General features: G+C 41.5%; 1 protein-coding gene across 1 annotated transcript in view; it reads right to left on the bottom strand.

The window, feature by feature from the left end:
- Ppp6c (protein phosphatase 6 catalytic subunit) overlaps positions 1-19,655 on the bottom strand; it is a 30,669-nt gene extending 11,014 nt beyond the window's left edge. The window contains exons 1-3 of the mRNA XM_051167191.1: positions 19,524-19,655; positions 4,519-4,614; positions 698-763 (exon numbers count right to left, since the gene is read on the bottom strand). Coding sequence (XP_051023148.1) covers positions 698-763; positions 4,519-4,614; positions 19,524-19,598 — 237 coding nt within the window. The 5' untranslated portion in view covers positions 19,599-19,655. The remainder of the gene's footprint in view (positions 1-697; positions 764-4,518; positions 4,615-19,523) is intronic.
- Positions 19,656-19,967: the final 312 nt, after the last annotated feature.

Below are 19,967 nucleotides of genomic sequence, written 5' to 3'. Positions count from 1 at the left end.
CCAGCACTGGGAAGGTAGAGACAGGCAAAAGCGTGGGACTTGCTGAGAGCCGGCCTAGCATACTTAGGGAGTTCCAGGGGAATGAAACCGTGTCTCAAGAACCGGTGAGCAAGGATGTCCAACAGCCTACACACCACACACACACACAAAATTCAGAAAAATTCAACATTATTATATCCAAAAAGAAAGTGTAAAAAAGAAAAAAGGGGCTGGAGAGATGCCTCAGTGGTTAAGAGCACTGCCTGCTCTTCCAAAGGACCCAGGTTCAATTTTCAGCACCCACATGGCAGCTCACAACTGTCTGTAACTCCAAGATCTGATACCTTCACACCAACACACATAAATTAAAATTAAATACATAAAAATTTTTTTTAAAAAGAAAAAAACCCCATCATAATAGCAAGTATGTATTAGGTAAAAGTATGAAATACCAAACTATACTTGCATGTGTTCATCCATCTACAGACTAAACTAGGGGTTCTATGTGGTCGTCCTGCCACCTGGCAGTCATAACCCAGTCCTATTTGTGCAGTGGTTTGCAAAAAGAACAATTATATCCAAGTAGAAGATATGACAAAATATAGAAAAGCACAGACTCACCTTTTCATACATTTAAATAGCAATTATAGAATTTGCATGTAATAAGTCAGGTCTTTTTGATTTTAAATAAGCACTTGGCATTACAGTGTTTACATACCATAAATATGTAGTTTGTGTCAGGAACCTGACCTCCAGTTCTGAACAGTTCACAAAGATCATAAAACTGTAAAAGAAAAGCAATATATGCTAATTAAAAATTCCTGTGAATGAGTAAGATAAGCTGAGAATGAGATATACAAAGAAACAGATAAAAAGACTATTTACATTTGTGAGAAGAAATAAAGTATATGCAAAACTGCCAAAAATATAATTCCTAAACCTTTAAAGCACTTGGAGATCTTCAAAAATTTTTAGTTCATGTAAAAACAAATAGGTAGAAACTGGAGAGGTGGCTTAGAGGTTAAAAGCACTGGCTGTTTTTCCAGGGAACCTGATTCCAGCACCCATATGGTGGCTCACAATCATTTGTAATTCCAGTCCCATGGGATCTGACACCCTCTTCTGGTCTGTGGCCAATGAACATATTGTGGTGCACAGACATACATAGAGGTAAAACCCTACACGCATACATATAAACAAAGGGAAAAAATTTAAGTATGTAACATACTAGAAATTAAAACAAACAACACTTAAATTTTAAATCACTAAATGGTAACATAGATATATTTTTATAAAAATGTTAAAAGAAACTAAGTGAAAAAGAGAAGCATTGCTATAGGTTCTGGCAACTCTTTTCACATTTACCTAACTAGAAGATACCTACTTTTTGTTTGTTTTTCTAGACAGGGCTTCTCTGTGTAACCTTGGCTATCCTAGACTCTTTTTGTAGACCAGGCTGGCCTTGAACTCAGGAGATCAGCCTGCCTCTGCCTCCCAGAGTGCTGGGATTAAAGGTGTGTACAACTAGGCCTGCTTACTAGAAGATATCTAGAGGCTCATAATCTGACTCTGTATTCTGTTGGGACACATTGATTAAAGTATACACAGACAGCTTCACACAGACATATACAGAAGGGATCAATGGTCTGGGGAAGGTTTTTGTTTTTTGTTTTGGCTTTTGTCTTTTAAGACAAGTTTTCACTATGTAACCAAGTTTGGCCTCAGACTTATTACAGGGTCCAGGTTAGCCCTGAATTTGCAATTCTTGCCTCTGCTTCACCAAGAGGCATAGTGTTTGTTAACGTTCTCACACAACTGTGCATATTCTACTTTTAATACTATGTCAAAATCCAGCAAGAAAAATAAAATGATTAATTCACAATATAAAATCTAAAACCATATCTGAATGAATCTAATATCATACCACAAAATGGTCAGACTACTGCCACCTGCTTTGAGTAAATGATATGCTGGTCATTAGGAATATGAACTTATACTTCTTTATATGTCATTAAAGTATTTGTTAACATTATCACTCATCAGGAAAATCTTTAAAAGTTATCACAAACTTCCAGGCATGGGAGGCAAAGGCAGGTGGAGTTTTAAACCAGCCTGGTTTACACAGTGTGTTCCAGGCCAGCTGAAGCTACATAGTGAGACCCTATCTCAAAAAGATAAAAGTTAGGTTCATGGTTAAACGGAAACTTCCCCAAATCCAATTTTTCATTAGTAAACTCAAATATTATCACTAGCAACAAATAATGTCAATTGTTTGCTTTGAAATTACTAGCTTACTTCCCTCATCTTCACAAATATCCAAGTCTAAGTAACCAGTTTGTCACTTTTCTCTCAAATAAAAAGCAGTGTTGGACTTTTTTTTTTTTTAAAAAGCAGCCTTTTTCACCAGGCGGTGTTAATTCCAGCGCTTGGGAGGCAGAGGCAGGCAGATCACTGTGAGTTCGAGGCCAGCCTAGTCTACAAAGCGAGTCCAGGACAGCCAAAGCTACACAGAGAAATCCTGTCTCGAAAAACAAAACAAAGCAAAACAAAACAAAGCAGGCCTTTCAACTTATGATGCCAAGAGAGAGAAAATCATCTCTGGGATGCAGCAGGCAAACTTTACACACATTTCCCAGCACATCCCACAGAACAGTGCAAAGCTGTACACCCTCCAGTGCCAAGAGTTCCTAATAATATTGGCTGTTTGAGTGAAGACAACCTGAAGCAAAACTGGAGTTTTGTTCACTACGATGTCTGCTGGCAGAGAATACAATGACAGTCACCGGAGCTCGTCACTCTCCTTTCATAGTAAAGCACAGTAAGCTTTTGTTGTTGTTTGTTTTCTTTTCTGTCTTTTGTTTTTTGAGACAGGAACTCTCTACATTGCCCTAGCTGTCCTAGAACTCACTATATACACCAGGCTGGCCCTGAACTCTGAGTTCTGGGATTAAAGTTGTGTACCATCACACTCTGTGCACTAGAAGTTTTACACACACACCCTGACACATACACCCCCCCACCACTGCTTTTACACTGGCAAGGTCTGTAGATCATATTTATGAAAATCTGTGTGCAAGCTGGAGTGGCTTCTTAAGTAGCCAAATAAAAATTGTGTTGAGCCCTGAAATCTATAATCTCTTCCCTAGGTCATAATGGCAGTGTTTCACCATGTTATTGCTAATATGTTCATTTAAACTCATAACCTGATCCTGAAATTAAAGAATGCAATTCTCGTGGATATTTTTATATATTAAAAAGTCTTTGGTCACATGGTATAGTGGCGCACATCTGTTATCCCAGAACTAATAAGCTGAGGCAGGAGTCTCCAAGTTTCAAGCCAGACCCTGTGTCTCAAAAAACTAAAAGAGGGGTTGGAGAGATGGCCCAGCAATTAAGAGCACTGGCTAATCTTTCAGAAGACTTGGCTTCAGTTCCCAGCACCTAAACTGCAGCTAACAACCATCTGTAACTCCAGTTCTAAGAAATCCAATGCTGTCTTTCAGCCTCCACAGGCACTAGGCATGCAGACAAAATATCCATATACATAAAATAAAAAAAAAAAAGAAGCAGCTCATACTTATGATCCTAGTACTTAGGCAGCTGCCACTGTCCAGAAAAGTGCTTGAAAAAGCAAAAAGGAAATAGCTTTGAAAGTAGCCAAAATGTATTTATTTATAGAGCAGCCTCTATTCAGGGACAAATTAGACACATTTTTGCTCCTTTACACCATCATATTAGGAAGGGAACTTGCAGACAGCTGTGTGGTTCATAACATATTCCAAGTCCTATGGTCCCAACTAAACTGTATATACAAAGCAGGCTATGAATAAGCTTTTCAGCTTTTAGTTCCCAGTAACAAACTTCTATAGAGTCAAGTAAAGTTAGCACAGAGGTGGAGCACTAACAGTAGGATCTAATCTTAAAGTGTGATTTCTAGATAGTGTTTTGGAATTCTTATGAACAAACAAAGCCAGCAGCTGGGTACTGGAGAGATGGCTCAGTGGTTAAGAGCATGAACTGCTCTTTCTGAGGGCGACTGTTTAATTACTGGCACTCATACCACATGGCTCACTACACCTGTAACTCTTACTCCAGGAGTTCTAACTCCTCTGGCCTCCATGGGGACGTGCACATACATGCACACTACACAACACACACACAAAGAAATTAGCAGATTTTAATAAGACATGAATGAATGAACAAGAAAAGTACTTAAACCCAAACCATCTCCTGTTACCTATAATTACTATGAGCATCTATGTTTACACTTTGCATCTTCCACCTTCACAGAATACCCCACACTATTGTACAGAACAACACAGCAGTCTATACATTTCACAAATGGAATTTAAACAAAGTTCATGAAATATTTGACCACTGCTTTTATTTGCCAGTGCAGTGAACCAGAAACCACTCATGGCAAGAAGACTAACGCCACCTAACCAGCAGCTGGGTTTTGTTTAGTTTATTTTGTAGCAGAAATCAGAAGCAAATTGCTCACTGACAGTACAAACCCTAAGGCTTCCCTGTGAAATTTACCTGTCCGTGTATGTCCCCACACACTGTTACTGGCGTTGACACTGGCTGAACATTCGACTCTTCCAAGAGCAGATCACAAACATAGTCACACAGCCGCTGAAAGGAGAGAGGGAAGAAAATGTCAACTTCTACAACAATATTAAAACTAAGGGTCAAATTTAATGTGAGCCACTATGTAGGTGCTGGGATCTAAACCCAGGTCCTCTGCAAGACCAACAAGTGCTCTTAACCACAGAGCCAATTCTTCAGTTTCCCCAACCTCAAGTCCTTCCTTTTAGATAGGAAAGAAAACTGTATCATACATTCAGTCAAAAATAAAAAGAAATAAAGTTTGTTTTTCTTCAGATAAAAGCTCACACCTGTAAACCCAGCACCTTGGGAAGTAGATCAGAAGTTCAAGGCCCTCCTCAGACTACACAAAGAATTCCAGGCTAGCCTGTGACATACTGGACCTACTCACATCCATTTAAAAAAAAAAAAAAAAAAAAAAAAAAGTAAATTGAAATGGTTTACTCACTATAGGACCCAGGAATTGTACTAAGTTCACATGAACGTTGTGATCTCCCTGTATAACATGGAACACTACTCTAAAATGAACTACTGCTACACCACAATCTAAATTAATTTCAGGGGATTTACACTGCCAGAAAAAGTATCCTAAGCATATTATATGATTCCATTTATATACAATTCTTTTTTTGTTTTTTCAAGACAGGGTTTCTCTGTGTTATCTTGGCTGTCCTAAACTCGCTTTGTAGACCAGCCTGGCCTTGAACTCACAGTGATCCACCTGCCTCTGCCTCCCAAGTGCTGGGATTAAAGGCGAGTGCTATCATGCTACATACAATTCTTTTGTTGCTGTTGAGACAGGGTCTCATGTACTTCAGACTGGCCTCACTTAGCTATGTACCAGACTATGAATCCATCCTTTGCCTTCACTTCCCAAGCATTAAGACTACAGACTGTACCACCATACTCAGCTATGTAAAATTCTTTAAATTTTTTTTATTATTGTATTTTAGTGTATGGTGATTTGCTTGCATGTATGTCTGTGCACCACATGCATGCCTGTGCCTGTGGAGACCAGAAGATAGCATCAGATCCCTTGGAACTGGAGTTACACATGGTAGTAAACCACCATGCAGGTAGCTGGGAACTGAACACAGGTACTCTGGAAGAAGAGCAGTCAACATTTTTTTTTTTTTTTTGAGCAGTCAACATTCTTACCCATCGAACCAACTCTCCAGTCCCTACATAAAAAATTTTAATGTCAAAATTACAGAAATGAAGAGCGAGCCCATATAGTTGGTTCAGCAGGTTGGAGCTCTAACCACCAAGCTTGACAACCTGAGTTCCATCCTTGTGATCCATGTGGTAGAAGGAGAGAACCAATTCCCACAAGATGTCCTCTGACCTCCACATGCATGTCATGGTGTCTGCACCTCCCCCATATATGCACACACAAGCACATAATAAATAATTTAAAACATAATTAGAAAAAAGAAAGAGCTAGGTGTGGTAGCACATTTCTTTAATTACAGCACTCCAGGGACAAAGGCAGAAGGATCACTGTGAGTTCCAGAGCAGCTTGATCTACACAGGGAGTTCCAGGTAAGCCAGGGCTATCTATGTAGAGACTCTGTATCAAAAAACTAAAAAGAAAATCAATCAATCCACCAGGCAAGCAAGAAAGCAAGCAAGGGGCAAGGTATCAGTGGTACAGTGTTGATTCCAGTTATTGTTCCAAGCAAGTTGACTGGCTTGCAGGGTCTACTGTGGAGTCAGAGAGATGCTGGAGGCACAGACTAAGATTGCAGAAAATCCTTACTCAAAGTATGGCCTCATACACAATGTTGACAGGATAGTCAAAAATGAGAAGGTTAAGGCAGAAAAGTCATCAAAACAGAAAAGTGGCTCTACAGTCATTGCTAACTTGTACCTATGACAGCTGTGTCTGTCTTATTACAGGGACTTGCTGTGCTTGTAAAAGGAAGACCACCAAATTCCATAGGGTTTCTAGCAATTGGTTGCTACTGTAGATTTACATGATTACAAGGCAGCTGCAATTGCCACGATTCTCCTCCCTTCTCTAGAAGTCAAAGAACCTACAGGACAACAGAACTCATTTCTGGAGTTGCAGAAGAGAACACAGGCCCTCCACCCCATCAAATCTAAAATTATATACTCTTTCTTTCTTTTTGGTTTTTCCAGCCAGGGTTTCTCTATGTATGTTTGGTTCTTCTAGACTCACTTTGTAGACCCAGCTGCCCTTGAACTCACAGCGACCTACCTGCCTCTGCCTCTCTGAGTGCTGCGATTATAATAATTATATTTAATGAGCATACTTATTTAATGATTATCATCTGTGCGATTTTTTCTCAGATTGCTTATTACTTCACTTTTAAAAATAATCTTTGAAATAAATCGTTAAAACACCTTGTCTGGAGTTACATGGCAGCTCACAATCTACAATCACCTGTGATTCCAGTCCAGAGCTTCCTGGTATACCAGGCATGTATGAAGTGCACAGACATACATGAAGACAAAACATCCATACACACAAAATAACTAAATAAAAATGTAAAAGGCAACGAGAGGGACTGTTGTTGAGTAAGGAGATGCTCTTGGCACTGTCTTGGGATTCAGTTCCCTCACCATGGAAGGCAGCAAGTGAACCTGGCCTGTGTGAGAGCAGCACAGTGCCTTATAAAGCCTGTCAGCAGGGAGGTTCTTTCCATAAGCTTGGCTACTGGGTGTGAAACACATCTGAATTCAACATCTTTGTGATTGAAGGGGAAATTGAAAATGGCTGCACACTAAATGCTGTAACTGGAGGTCTCTAAGATCGTTAAAAATGGCTTTACTGGAGGGTAGAAAAGATGGCTCAGTGGGTAAGGGCACTTAGCTTGATCCCCAGAACCCACAGGTGGAAGGAAAAGAACTGACTCCTGAGTGTTGTCCTCTGCACCATGACACATGTATACACACACAATAAAAATAAATTAATTAGGTGGGAGCGAGGGTTGGGGGTGGGGGCGTCTTTAATTCCAACATTTGGGAGGCAGAGGCCAACCTGGTCTACATAGTGAGTTCTAGGCCAGCCAGAGGCACACAGTAAAACCCTGTCTCAAAATACTAAGTAAATAAAATAACTAAAGAAAGAGATGGCTTCTGTGCCTCACAGCTCTTGTGCCACTCCTGGGTAGAAGTGCAGCACAGTATTTATAAACATAACTATGGATCCTGTTCTAACTGCAGAAAGGGATGCCTCTTAGTTGAGGAAAGTATTTGGTATATTTTAAATGTGTATGTACATCTAGTCTGTAAATGGAGTGTGTCTGGCTAGCAGTTCTTTCAAGCCTATAATAGTACAGAAAACTGATTAAGGATAGAGGTTACTGAAGCAGAATGGACTGCGGTCAGGTCATGGCCTCACTGCTGACTTAACTTTATGACCTCTCACAAGTATCTTAAGCTTATATCGAGCCTCAAGCTTTCCAGGGATAAATGGAAGATAATAAAAACATTCCCCAAAAAGTAAACATTTGGGCAAGGCAGCCAGTATAAGCACACTGCAGAAAAAAAATGCAGAATAGGAAGAGCCTGAATGAAAGTGCTTTCTACAGTGGGCAACCCTCAGTACTCCGCCACCTCCTGGGCATAAGGGGTGGGGGAGGGGAGAATCACATTTCAGCAGACTGACTGACTAATTGTTAAAAGGTCACTGCTTGCTGAACACTTAATGCATTAGACTGAAAATGCCTCTTATCATTAATATGGAAACCTAACATAATTTTAATTAACGTAGTGCATTCCATGGCAGGATTGGGTGGCAGGACAACTTAAAAACTAACTCAGCTGGATGTGGCAGCACAGCCTGTAATCCCGGCACTCTGGGAGGCAGAGCCAGGCGGATCTCTTTGAGTTTGAGGCCAATCTGGTCTGCAAAGCAAGTCTAGGACAGCCTAGGATACACAGAAACCCTGTCTTGAAAAACCAACAAAACAAAACAAAACTACTAACTTTATCTGGAGAAAAAAAACCTGTAAAACTTACTAGACTAATTTTGGAAAAACAATCCTGCTAAAGCTTAGAATATAGTTAAGGCAGGGCTAAGGGTGTAGCTCATTTGGCGGAGTATTCTGCTGAAAACTCGCAATGTCTCATGTTGGCTCTTCACTGGGCACAGTGGTATGCCCTATAATCCCAGCACTTTGGAGGTAGAGGCGGGGGGGGGGGGGGGATGAAGAGTTCAAGAACATCCTCAACTACATAGGTGGAGATCAACCTGGGCTATATGAGACCTTGTCTCAAAGAAACAAAATATAAGAAACTAAAATTAATTGATAAATGACAAGAACCGCTGCTTGAGTGGCTGACTCTAGTTTCAATTCTTCCTTCCTGTTTTTGAGACAGCATTTCTCTCTCGTCAGAGCCCTAGCTCCCTATAACTCCCTATGTAGCTCAGGCTGGCCTTCAACTCACAGAGATCTCTGCCTGCTTCTTCCTTCCAAGTGCTGGGATCAAAAGTGTGTATCACCATGTCTGGCCTTACTTTAATTAAAAACAAAAACAAAAACACTAAATAATCTTTGGTTTGGGATAAAAGCAGAATCAGAATTTCCAACAAATTCTGAAATGGTTCTGTAATTCTGTACTATGTATTTATGTAAAGTGGCATTCTCATCATCATAAAAATCAAAATATCCATCAATGCTGAAAATGTCTTGCAGTATCAAATATTCATCCAAGACACAAGTGTATCCATTTTACTGGTATGCAAAATTGCTTCCATCTTAGTAAGTGATAAAATTACATGCATATCAGGGACATTACTGCTGCTGTTGCTGCTACTACTACTACAACTATTATTATTATTTTGGTTTTTTGAGACAGGATTTCACTGTGTAACCCTGGCTGTCCTCAAACTTGCTCTGTTTACCAGGTTGTTCTCAAACTCAGGGATCTGCCAGCCTCTGATTCCTAAATGCTGGGATTGAAGGTGTGTGCCACCTGGCTTACAAGGACTTGTTTTAAAGTAATTAAAAAAAAAAAATTATAGCCATGAGTAAAAATACCTGACTTATATACTTATAGACCTGTATACCAGGGGTTTTATAAAATTCTTGGACAAAAGGGGATGTGAATGAAAAGGTTAAGAATCCTGATCTAGGGAGCCCTATCTTCATTCTCATCCCGTTCCACTTGTCCGCTCCCCGCCCCAATTTATTTTTTAGTATCATGCAGTCACTCTGTAGTAACATGTTTTCAGAACAGAGCCTCTATGGAGCTTGTTACTGTGTGGACTATAAACAAGACACACAAGATACTGTGACCAAATCTTTAGGGAGAACCTAAGGGAGAAAAAACGCCTCTGTTCCTTCTATTAGGGACAATGACTTCCTTGAGTAGATCCTGGTTTTTATCACTTTAAAAATCTTACATTCTAAAATTAGTCAGCTTTTAGAATGCTTAAGAGTTTAATTTTTAGAATACGGCCTGGTCATCGTAGCATTTATTTTATATACCATGCTGGCTCCATCTTAACTTATTTTCTGACTTGTTTTTCCTTACTTATTCTTTTTACTACTTTATTGACATATCTTTGGGAAACACCCACTATCCTTTCTGCAACAAAGCAATTTATCATTCAATAAATGTTTCAAAATGGATCATAATTCTGATGAAATTCTGAAAGGCTCCATGGTTCCCACACTCCAATATGGTAGAATCTTTACCCAATTGAGGCTGGATCTCCTGCAAGTACTTCTAGTAACTTGCCCATACATCCCTGCACCATAAACTAAAGAACATCACCAAGAAACCTTTGTCAAGCTCAAAGGCTGAGTGTTTGGAGAAGACATGTCAACTGCTTAGGCAGGATCCTTTATCTTTCTCTAACCCAGGTATACTAACTACAGTAACATTATTGCTTCCTATGAATGCTCATACTGTGGATAGCAATGGAGGATTTAGACAGCAATGTCCCTAAGCCAAAGCATTGCCTTTCATCTGATTCAGCAGGAGCTTACAACTTTGGATATGGCTCTGCCTAATAATCAAGGGGTCCTGGATTCAACCTCTAGTACTACAAAGCTCAACAAATAACAGAAGTAGCATGTGAGTTCCTATCAAGTATCCACAAAATAAAGAAATGTCAAGGAGACTTCGGTATATACCCTTTATAGGTCAACAACCTCATCTGCAGTAGCTTCACAGAGCCCAGGCAAACCAGGGCGGCCTTTCTCCCAAACCCTTCAGAGCTTTGCTTATTGTTTGTTTTGTGGCAAGCATGCCTTCTTTTACTATTCAAAACTGTCACCAAAAATAACCCCAAGATTTTTGGACTTATCTCAAATTCAGGGCAAATTATGCCCCTCTCCCTATCATGTTCAGTTAATTCTCAGTCCTCAGACAATAGCCATTCATGGCCCCACTCTTAGGAGATCCTAGTTCTCTTTTCTATTTCCTCCTCAAAATACACATTCATGGTCTTCAACTGTATTCTCTGTCCCTGTCTCCCTATTCCCTCTTGACCCTCAAGCATATTGTTTTTGTTGTTGTTATTTGGAGATAGAGTCTCATGCAGCCTAGGTCCTCTACATAGCTGAAGACAACCTTGGACCCTCCTGTCTCCTGTCACTGCCTTCTAGGTGCTGGTATTACAGCACTTTACCATTACACCTGTTTCTATGACAGCTGTGTTCCATTCCAGCTCAAGGTCAATCATGTTGCCAGAATATTATTTCCAAAGCCTCCTTTTTGCTGCCCTTAGAAATCCCTCAAGAGGGGCTAGAGAGATGGCTCAGAGGTTAAGCACATGGACTGCACTTCTGGAGGTCCTGAGTTCAATTCCCAGCAACCACATGGTGGCTCACAACCATCTGTAATGTGATCTGATGCCCTCTTCTGGCCTGCAGCTATAAATGCAGGCAGAACACTGTATACAAAACAATAAATAAATAAATCTTAAAAAAAAAAAAAAAGAAATCCCTCAAGAGTATTTCTTCAGAATAAGCAGAAAAATCCATTCAGACACCTTCAAGATTTTTAAGATTCTTACTACGTCTAACTATATCTCTAGCTGGATGTGGTGGCTCACACCTTTAATCCTAGCACTCAGGAGGTAGAGGCAGGTGGATCTCTGTAATTTTGAGGCCAGCCTGGTCTACAACACAAGTTCGAGGGCAGCCAGGGCTGTTACACAGAGAAATTCTGTCTTAAAAAACAGAAAAACAACAAAACCAAACTAAGCAATCAACCATCCAAAAATAAAAAAGGCACCCTCAAAACAAACAAACAAACAAACAAAAAACCCAAAACCAACCACCACCATCAAAACAGTATCACTCTACAGCCAGGCACAGAACCCAGATCTTTAACCTCAGTACTGGAGAGGCCACTAGATCTCTCTTCAGTGTAAAGCCAGCCTAGGTTACATAGTGAGACCCTGTTTCAAAAAGAAAGAATCTATCTCTGTAATAGTTTTCTCTAAGCTGACCCTTCCTTTTAGTTAGCTGTGTATTCACAATATCTCAAAATTACATTTTTCTACTATCTGTAAACATTGGGGGGGGGGCAGAGATGTAACTCAGGTATATACCTGTGATCTCAGGGAGGCAGAGGCAGGAAGATGCTGTAAACAAGGCCATCTGACATTCAAGGCTCCGAGTTCAGCCTTCTACTAGAGCACGTGCTACGCCGTATAAGCATCATCTCTTTACGTCACTGATGTTTTGTTTATACTGAGAGACCTCCAAAGGGAGAGCGAGATGTCTAATTCTACCCTTGGTAATCATAATATTACTTTACACAAGGGGATACTTAAGGAAATTGTTAGGCACAGTGATTCAAATCTGTAATCCCAGCACTTTAGAGATGGACACAGGAGAATGGGGAGTTCAAAGCCAGGTTTAGCCACATCGTTTAAGACCAGCGTTAAGTTTGGAAACCGGTCTTAAAACAAACGTGTGTGAGCATTTTACTTATTTTTATATGTTAAAAAAATGCAGCTACTAGAAAACTGAAGGCATTATGTTTATACTAGACTATGCATGCGCGCACACACACACACACACACACACAAGGGGAGGTGGGGAGACAGAGACAGAGAGCAAGAGAGCAACTCAGTAGTCAGTTCTTGTCTGTTATGTACAAAGCCTTTATTTCTTTATCTTTTTTCGAGACAGGGTTTCTCTGTGTAGCCTTGGCTGTCCTGGACTCACTCTGTAGACCAGGCTGGCCTCGAACTCACAGCGATCCACTTGTCTCTGCCTCCTGAGTGCTGGGATGAAAGGTGTGCACCACCACATCCGGCAAGACCTTTATTTCTATGTCTCTCTGACATATACATATTTCGTAATGAAACTGGTATAAATGTTCATTTTACCTGCTTTAAAAAAGTTTTATTATTTTAAATTATGTGTATGGCGTGGGTCTGTGCACATGAGTGCAGGTGCCTGAAGAGGTCAGAGGAGTTGAGTCCTTCTAGAGCTGGAGTTACAGGCAGTTGCGAACCACTCACTGTGGGTAAGTGTTGAGAACCAAGCTCAGGTTCTCTGCCAAGAGCATCAAGCTCTCTGAATTCAAGAGCCACCTCCACAGCCCCAAGATATATTTTAATTTGTTTTATTTGAAACAAGGTTGTGTTGCCTGGTGGGCTTTGAACTCAGGAGATCTGCCTCTGCCTCAAGTGCTGCTGTGACTGAACACATGCACCATCAAGTCCAGCTTTATTGTACTTTTCATCACGCGTATAGGTGGAGAAGTGGTGTGCACCCATAAGTGCAGATACCTGAGGAGGCTAGAATCCCTTGCAGCTGGAATCATAGGTAGTTGTGAGCAGTATAACCTGGGCTCTGGGAACCAAACTCAGGTCCTCTACATGAACAGTGCACACTTTGCTAATGACAGCTCTCTCCCCAGCCTCTTTCACTGGTTTTTATATGTTAAAAAAATACAGCTACCAGAAAGTTGAAGGCATTATGTTTATAGTAGGCAGTAATGCTACAGAATATTTTAGCATGACACAGGAGAATATGACTCTGAAGCCAAAAAGACAAAGAAGACAGCAGGTATCATCAAAAAGGATTTAGAAGATACTCTTCCAGCATTAACAAGAGCATAGTGTGGTCTGGCATGGTGGTGAGACAAGGTATCCCAGAACTAGGAGAGTAACTGCTGAGAGTTCTGGCCAGCTAGGGCTACAAAGCAAGACCCTGTCTATTATAGCTACAGAACCCTTCCTCCAAAAAAAAAAAAAATTTTTTTTAAAAAAAAATTTATTTTATTTTATTTTATTTTTTGCGACAGGATCTCTTGAAGCACAGGCTAGCCTAACTTTGTTATACAGATAAGGATGGTCTTGAAATTCTGAACCTCCTGCCTCTGCCTCCAAGTCTGGTTTTACTCACTGCTGGGAATCAAGCCAAGTGCTCTTTTCTAAGCAAGCACTCTACCAACTGGTGTACCCTCCAAGCCATCCTCTCCAAAATCCTTTTTCTTTTCTTTTCTTTTCTTTTTTTTTTTTAGATTTCATTTTTTATTTTATGTGTGTGTGTTTTGCCTGAATGCATGTGTGCCATGGGCATGCATATATTTATTTAGTGCCCAAGGAGGCCAGAGGTCATGACAGTTATGAGCTGCTAAATGGGGGGGTGGGGGGTGGGGAGACAGAGACAGAGAGCAAGAGAGCAACTCAGTAGTCAGTTCTTGTCTGTTATGTACAAGGCCTTTTAGTCTCTGAGCCATCTCTCCAGAATTAGGCCTCTCTCCAAAAGTAAGGGTAAGAGTGTACAGGCTTCACGTTGTACTTTAGTGAAAGAAGTTTTGCCTAGCAAGCACAAGGTGCTAGGCTTGATCTCCAATACAACTTAAGATAAAACCTCTTAAGCTCTTAAAAAATATTTTTATATTATACTTTACATTATATTAAATTATATATTACAATTTACTATTATTATTATTATTATTAATTTTTCTATTTGGTATGAAATCTGTACTTTCAGGTTGGAAAGATGGTTCAGTCAGTAAAGTATGAAACATGAGCACCTCAGTTCAACTCCCATAACCTACATTACACTTTTTTTTTTTTTTTAAAAAGCCAGGCATGGTGGTGGGTGCATTCTTATTATTTCAGATTCCTGAGGGTGGCTGGTCAGCCAGCCTACCAGAATCTATGAGCACTAGATCTAGCAAAAGACTCTATTTCAAACGAAGTAAAACAAATCAAAACAAAAACCCAAAACAAAACAAACAAACAAAACCAAAAAAACCCACAACCCAAACCAAAAACCCCTAAGGTAGACAGTGACTGAGAAAGACACCTGAGGTTGACCTCTGGCCTTAGCACAATAGGTGCATGCACATACATTAGAATGTACACACCCACCACAGCCTAGATGAAATTTGTACTTTTTTGTGGTATTCTGGAGTCTCTCTTGTAGATACAAGCCCTTTACAATATTATACCAACGTCTGCTCACTTTCATTCCTTCGATACATATAGTAGTGGTGATCTAACCATTTCTAGTTCAGCAACAGATTCATTTAGAAATATAAATATCTTAATACCTCTAACTTCTAATTAATTTAAAATACAAGAGGCTAGAGAGAAAGCTTCATAATTAAGAGCAGTTGCTACTCTTGGGGAGAACCCCAGGTTCGGTTCCCAGAACCCACATGGCAGCTTACAACTGTCTATAACCCCAATTCCAGAGTATCCAATTTTCCTTCTGGCTTTTATAAGCACTGCACACATGTGGCACACATAATGACAATACAAGCAAAACACCCATACACATAAAGTAAAAATAGATCTTAAAAAGATGCATAGTACTATAGCAGAGTATACAAATTCAGTTTCCAGATACATCAGATAGCTCACAACCACCTATAAGCTCAGTTCCATGGGATCCAATGTCTCTGGTCTCCTCAGGCACCTGCCCACACATGCACATACCCACATACGTATACATAATTTAAAATAGTAACAATAAATATTTAAAACACAAACAAACTTGTATTATTTTCTTTCAGAAAATATATTTTCTGTAATATTTATTAAAGGTCTCCAGTTATTTCTCTTCTTCCTTGGGTAGAATCTTTTATTTTGGCATTAAGTCCTCAAACAAGACTGCTGTTCTCCCAGAGGATCTGGTTTCAATTCCCAGTACCCACATATGGGCTCACAACCATTTGTAACTCCAGCTCCAAGAAAGCCAATGCCCTCTTACGCCCTGCATGCATACAGTACACAGACATACATGTAGGCAACATATCCACACACATAAAATGAAAATAGTTAAAATCATAATACTTTTTTTTTTTAAAGACTCAAGGCCGGGGAGAGGTTCAGTGGTTAACAGCATTTGTGTTTGCAGAGGACCTAGGTTCAATTCCCTGCACCTACACAATGGTGTGCAATCCTCCAGGAAATCTGAAGGCCTCTTCTGACTCCCTCAGACACTATGCACATGCACGGTACAGATACATAAATGCGGACAAGACATTCATACACAATCAATCAATCAAGTGTCCTAGAATACTTCATTGACTTACTGATTTCTAGTTGTACTTGATGCCAAGGAAGACAAAATTGCATCAATCTCTTTCTCTTTCTATTTAAGGTAGAATTTTACTATGAACTGGACTGGAACTTACTATGTAGACCAGGCTGGCCTCAAACTCAGAGATTGACTTGCCTCTTTCTTCTGAGTGCTGGGACTAAAAGTATTTGCCACCGAGACTAGTTAAAATTGAAATGTATAAACACTAGATAATCAGAAATGCTGACTCACATTTGTAATTTCAACACTCAGAAGACAGAGGCAGGAAGACTGCTCTTGCAGCTAGCTCAAGGCTAGGCTGGGCTACATCTGAGTTCGAGGGAAGACTGAACTACTGGGGAAAACCCTGTCTCAACAAATAAGCAACCAAGAAAGCAGAAAATGAACCAGAGACTGGCTGCACAAGCAAATTAATCTGATAAAACTGTTTCCAGGATAGGAAAGAAAAATTCCAAGGATGTATAGAAAATTTAGATTTTTTTCCTCTAGTAGTTATTAAAAAAAATTAGGGGAAGGGGAAAAGTGTAGTAAAGAACAGATACACATGGGGCTGAAGAAATGACACAGTGGTTAAGGACACATACTATTTTTGCAGAGGACCTGTGTTCTATTCCCAGCACCCACGCCAGGCTGCTCACAACTGCCTATAACTGCAGCTCTAGAGAGATTTAATCTCTCTGGCTTCCGAGGGCATCTGCACTCAGGTGCACATACCCCACAGACACATGGAGGATCTCTGAATTGAAGTCCAGGCATGCCTTTAGTAAGTTCCAGGATAGTCAGGGCCATACAGAGAAACCTGTCTCAATTAAAGAGAGGGGGGAGGGATAGATAGCTGAACAAATAAAGGTAGAAGTGAAAAAGTACACATCAGGAGAAATGGCTCAACAGTTTAAAAAAAGCCCACTGCTCTTGAAGAAGGCTTCAAATCCCAGCACCACACCAGGCAGCTCCTGCCACCTATAGATGTAACGCCAGGGCATGGGACGCCTTCTGCCTCTGCCAGCAGCAGCACACACACGGTACACACAAACTCACACGGGCACACATCATACACATACATAAAGATGACACATAAATCTTAAAACAATTCAGTTCAACCCTCACACCACTATAAAATAAACCACTATGCAGGTGGAACCAGGGATTCAAGGCAGGCCGAGGCTACATGGTCCCCTGTATCACAGTATCTAATACCTAAGAGCTGGAGAGAGGACTCAGCAGCTAAGAGTGGACAGAGGGCCTGAGATCAGTTTCCATCACTCACATCTGATGGCTCACAACTGTCTGTGATTCCAGCTCCAGGGTGACCTGGAGCTGCCACCAAAGGCACCATGTGCATATGCCCCACCCCCAAACTAATTATAAATAAATCTTATTTATTAAAAAAAAAAAAAAAAAAAAAGGAAGGGAAAAGCATACCACAGCTAGACATGTTGGTTAGCTTATAGCATTTGGGAAGTGGACGCAGAGGATCAGGAGTTCAAGCTTCTCCTCAGGCACACAGTGGGTGGAGGCCACCATGAACCTTTCTTTTAAGATTTATTTTTATTTTAACGTGACTGTTTTGTCTGTATGTCTGTGAAACATGTGTGTCTCTGGTGCCCATAAAAGCCAGAAGAGGCATCAGATCCTTTGGAACTGGTGTTACAGGTTACAAACCGCCATGTCCTTGATGGAACAGAACTTCCAAGTCCTCTGGAAGAGCAGCCAGTGCTCTTAACCACTGAGACATCTCTCCAGTCCAGCAAGATCCTTTTTTGTTTTTTTGAGACAGGGTTTCTCTGTGTAATAGCCCTCGTTGTCCTGGACTCACTTTGTAGACTAGGCTGGCCTCAAATCTACCTGCCTCAGCCTCCTGAGTGCTGGGGTTAAAGGCATGTGCCACCACGCCCGGCTCAAGGACTCCCTTAAGATCCTATCTCAGAAAGAAAACAAAAACAAAAACAAAATTACCAAGCAGAAAGAAGAGACAAATGACTGATTCAGATGGCTGAAAGTGATTATCAACCATGTAACACACTAAGTATGTAAGTACAAGCTAAGTACTTTCACATAACCAACACATGAGTTCTTAAAACATTCTGCATACTTGTTGACTGATTTAAATATCAACTTCACATACCAAAAGAGACAGGAAAGGCCTGGTGTGGTGGTGCATGCCTTTAATCCCAGCACCAGGGACGCAGAATCAGGCAGATCGATGAGAGTTTGAGGCCAGCCTGGTCTACAAAGCAAGTCCCAGACAGCCAAGGCTACACAGAGAAGCCCTGTCTTGTGGGGGAAAAAAGAGAGGGGAAAACAGACACAGAGAAAAAAATCTTCCCTAAGAGAAATGTAATTCATTAACAAAAAGGTAATTTTTTTTCTTGAAAAAAAAAAGCAAAAACAAAACTTTAATGTATTGACTTAAATTATTATAAAAACAGCATGAAAAGAATTCAAATGATCGCCAGGCAGTGGTAGCACACACCTTTAATTCCAGCAACTGGGAGGCAGAGGTAGGTGGGTCTCTGTGGGTTCCAGGCCAGCCTGGTCTACAGAGTGTGCTCCAGGACAGCCAGGGTGACACAAGAGAAACTCTGTCTCAAAACAAAACAACGACAACAAAAGGGAATTTAAATCATCGAGTTTATGCACTTACTACATAGTAAATCACCAAAGTTCAACGGAATAAAACAGACACTAGCAACCGTCGGATAAACACCGATGAGGACTTAAGCACTTAGCTTAGCAGAAGCAAAATATGTTTCCAACAGTGGTATGTCAACGGCTTACTTCCTTTACACTCTTAACCTGAACTGAGTGAGACCTCCTTTGGGGGTTTAAAAAAAAAAAATCAAGAAAATGACACCTTGAGTTATGGGGAATAGCTCAGAGATCACAAAGGCAAATGAACTTCTGGACAAGCAACTGCTTACTCACTTAAAATCCTCCACAACGTGCTAAGAAATGGGATCCACATCCTAGTTATCTGAAGAAAAGCATCACTCCTAAGAAGCAGTTTGGGGGAGTGAGTGAAGTAGAGGAGACTTGACATTCTCTCCCCACAACTGTCACACCGATCCCGCCCACCGGCTTCCCACCTCTGGGGGCTTAAACACACCGCGGCCGCAGGCAGCGGCTCCCGTCACCGCTGCGGAGAGGACCCCATCCCGCGAGCACCGAGGGAGTTAGTCTTAGGGCAAAGATGCTACGGCTCGGAGTCCTGTGGGGGCCAGGAGGTCGCGACATCTCCCGGAATCTCCCCGAAGCGAGCCGGGAGAGCACTTGGGGATTCGGGCTCCCCTGCTCGGCGTCACACCGCGGGGCGCCCTCCGCCGTGCTGGGACGGGGCGCCCGGTAGGGGTCCGGCAGCGGGAGAAGGGCGGGCCGACGGACGCCCCACAGCCGGAAGGGGCTTGCCTCGCAAGCTGGACGGCCTCCGGCCCGGCTCACCTTCAGGTCGTTCTCGGGAAGGTACTTGCACTGCCGCGCTATCTCCACGTACTTATCCAGGTCCAGCGGCGCCATTTTATGAAGAGCAAGCCGCGGCGGCAGCGGCGGCGGCGGCTGTAGTAGCGGAGGCAGCGGCGGAGGCCGAAGCCGGAACCCTCCTCACGTCACGTCCGGCCCGTGAGTGGCGTCTGCGTAGCGACGTCAAAACCTGACCCACTTCTTTTTCGCGCCCCGACACGCCCCGCGCACTCTCAGACGGAACTCTTGGGCAGCGGGTCTTCCAGAGAACCCGGCGGTCCGGCTGATGAAACCTGGTGGGACTCGTAGCTGGCTGCCGCGCGGAGTGCTGGTACTTGTAGTTTTAGCAAAATACTTTTTCTCTCCTACGCTTGTGACTTCTGAAAAACCAGAGGAGGCTTTTTCTAGGGAAGTCTACGCAGTGGG

This window comes from Acomys russatus, chromosome 24, assembly GCF_903995435.1.
Source record: "Acomys russatus chromosome 24, mAcoRus1.1, whole genome shotgun sequence".
Lineage (NCBI taxonomy): Eukaryota > Metazoa > Chordata > Mammalia > Rodentia > Muridae > Acomys > Acomys russatus.
The sequence above is the reverse complement of the archived record's forward strand: the minus strand, read 5'-3'. Positions and strand labels throughout refer to the sequence as shown.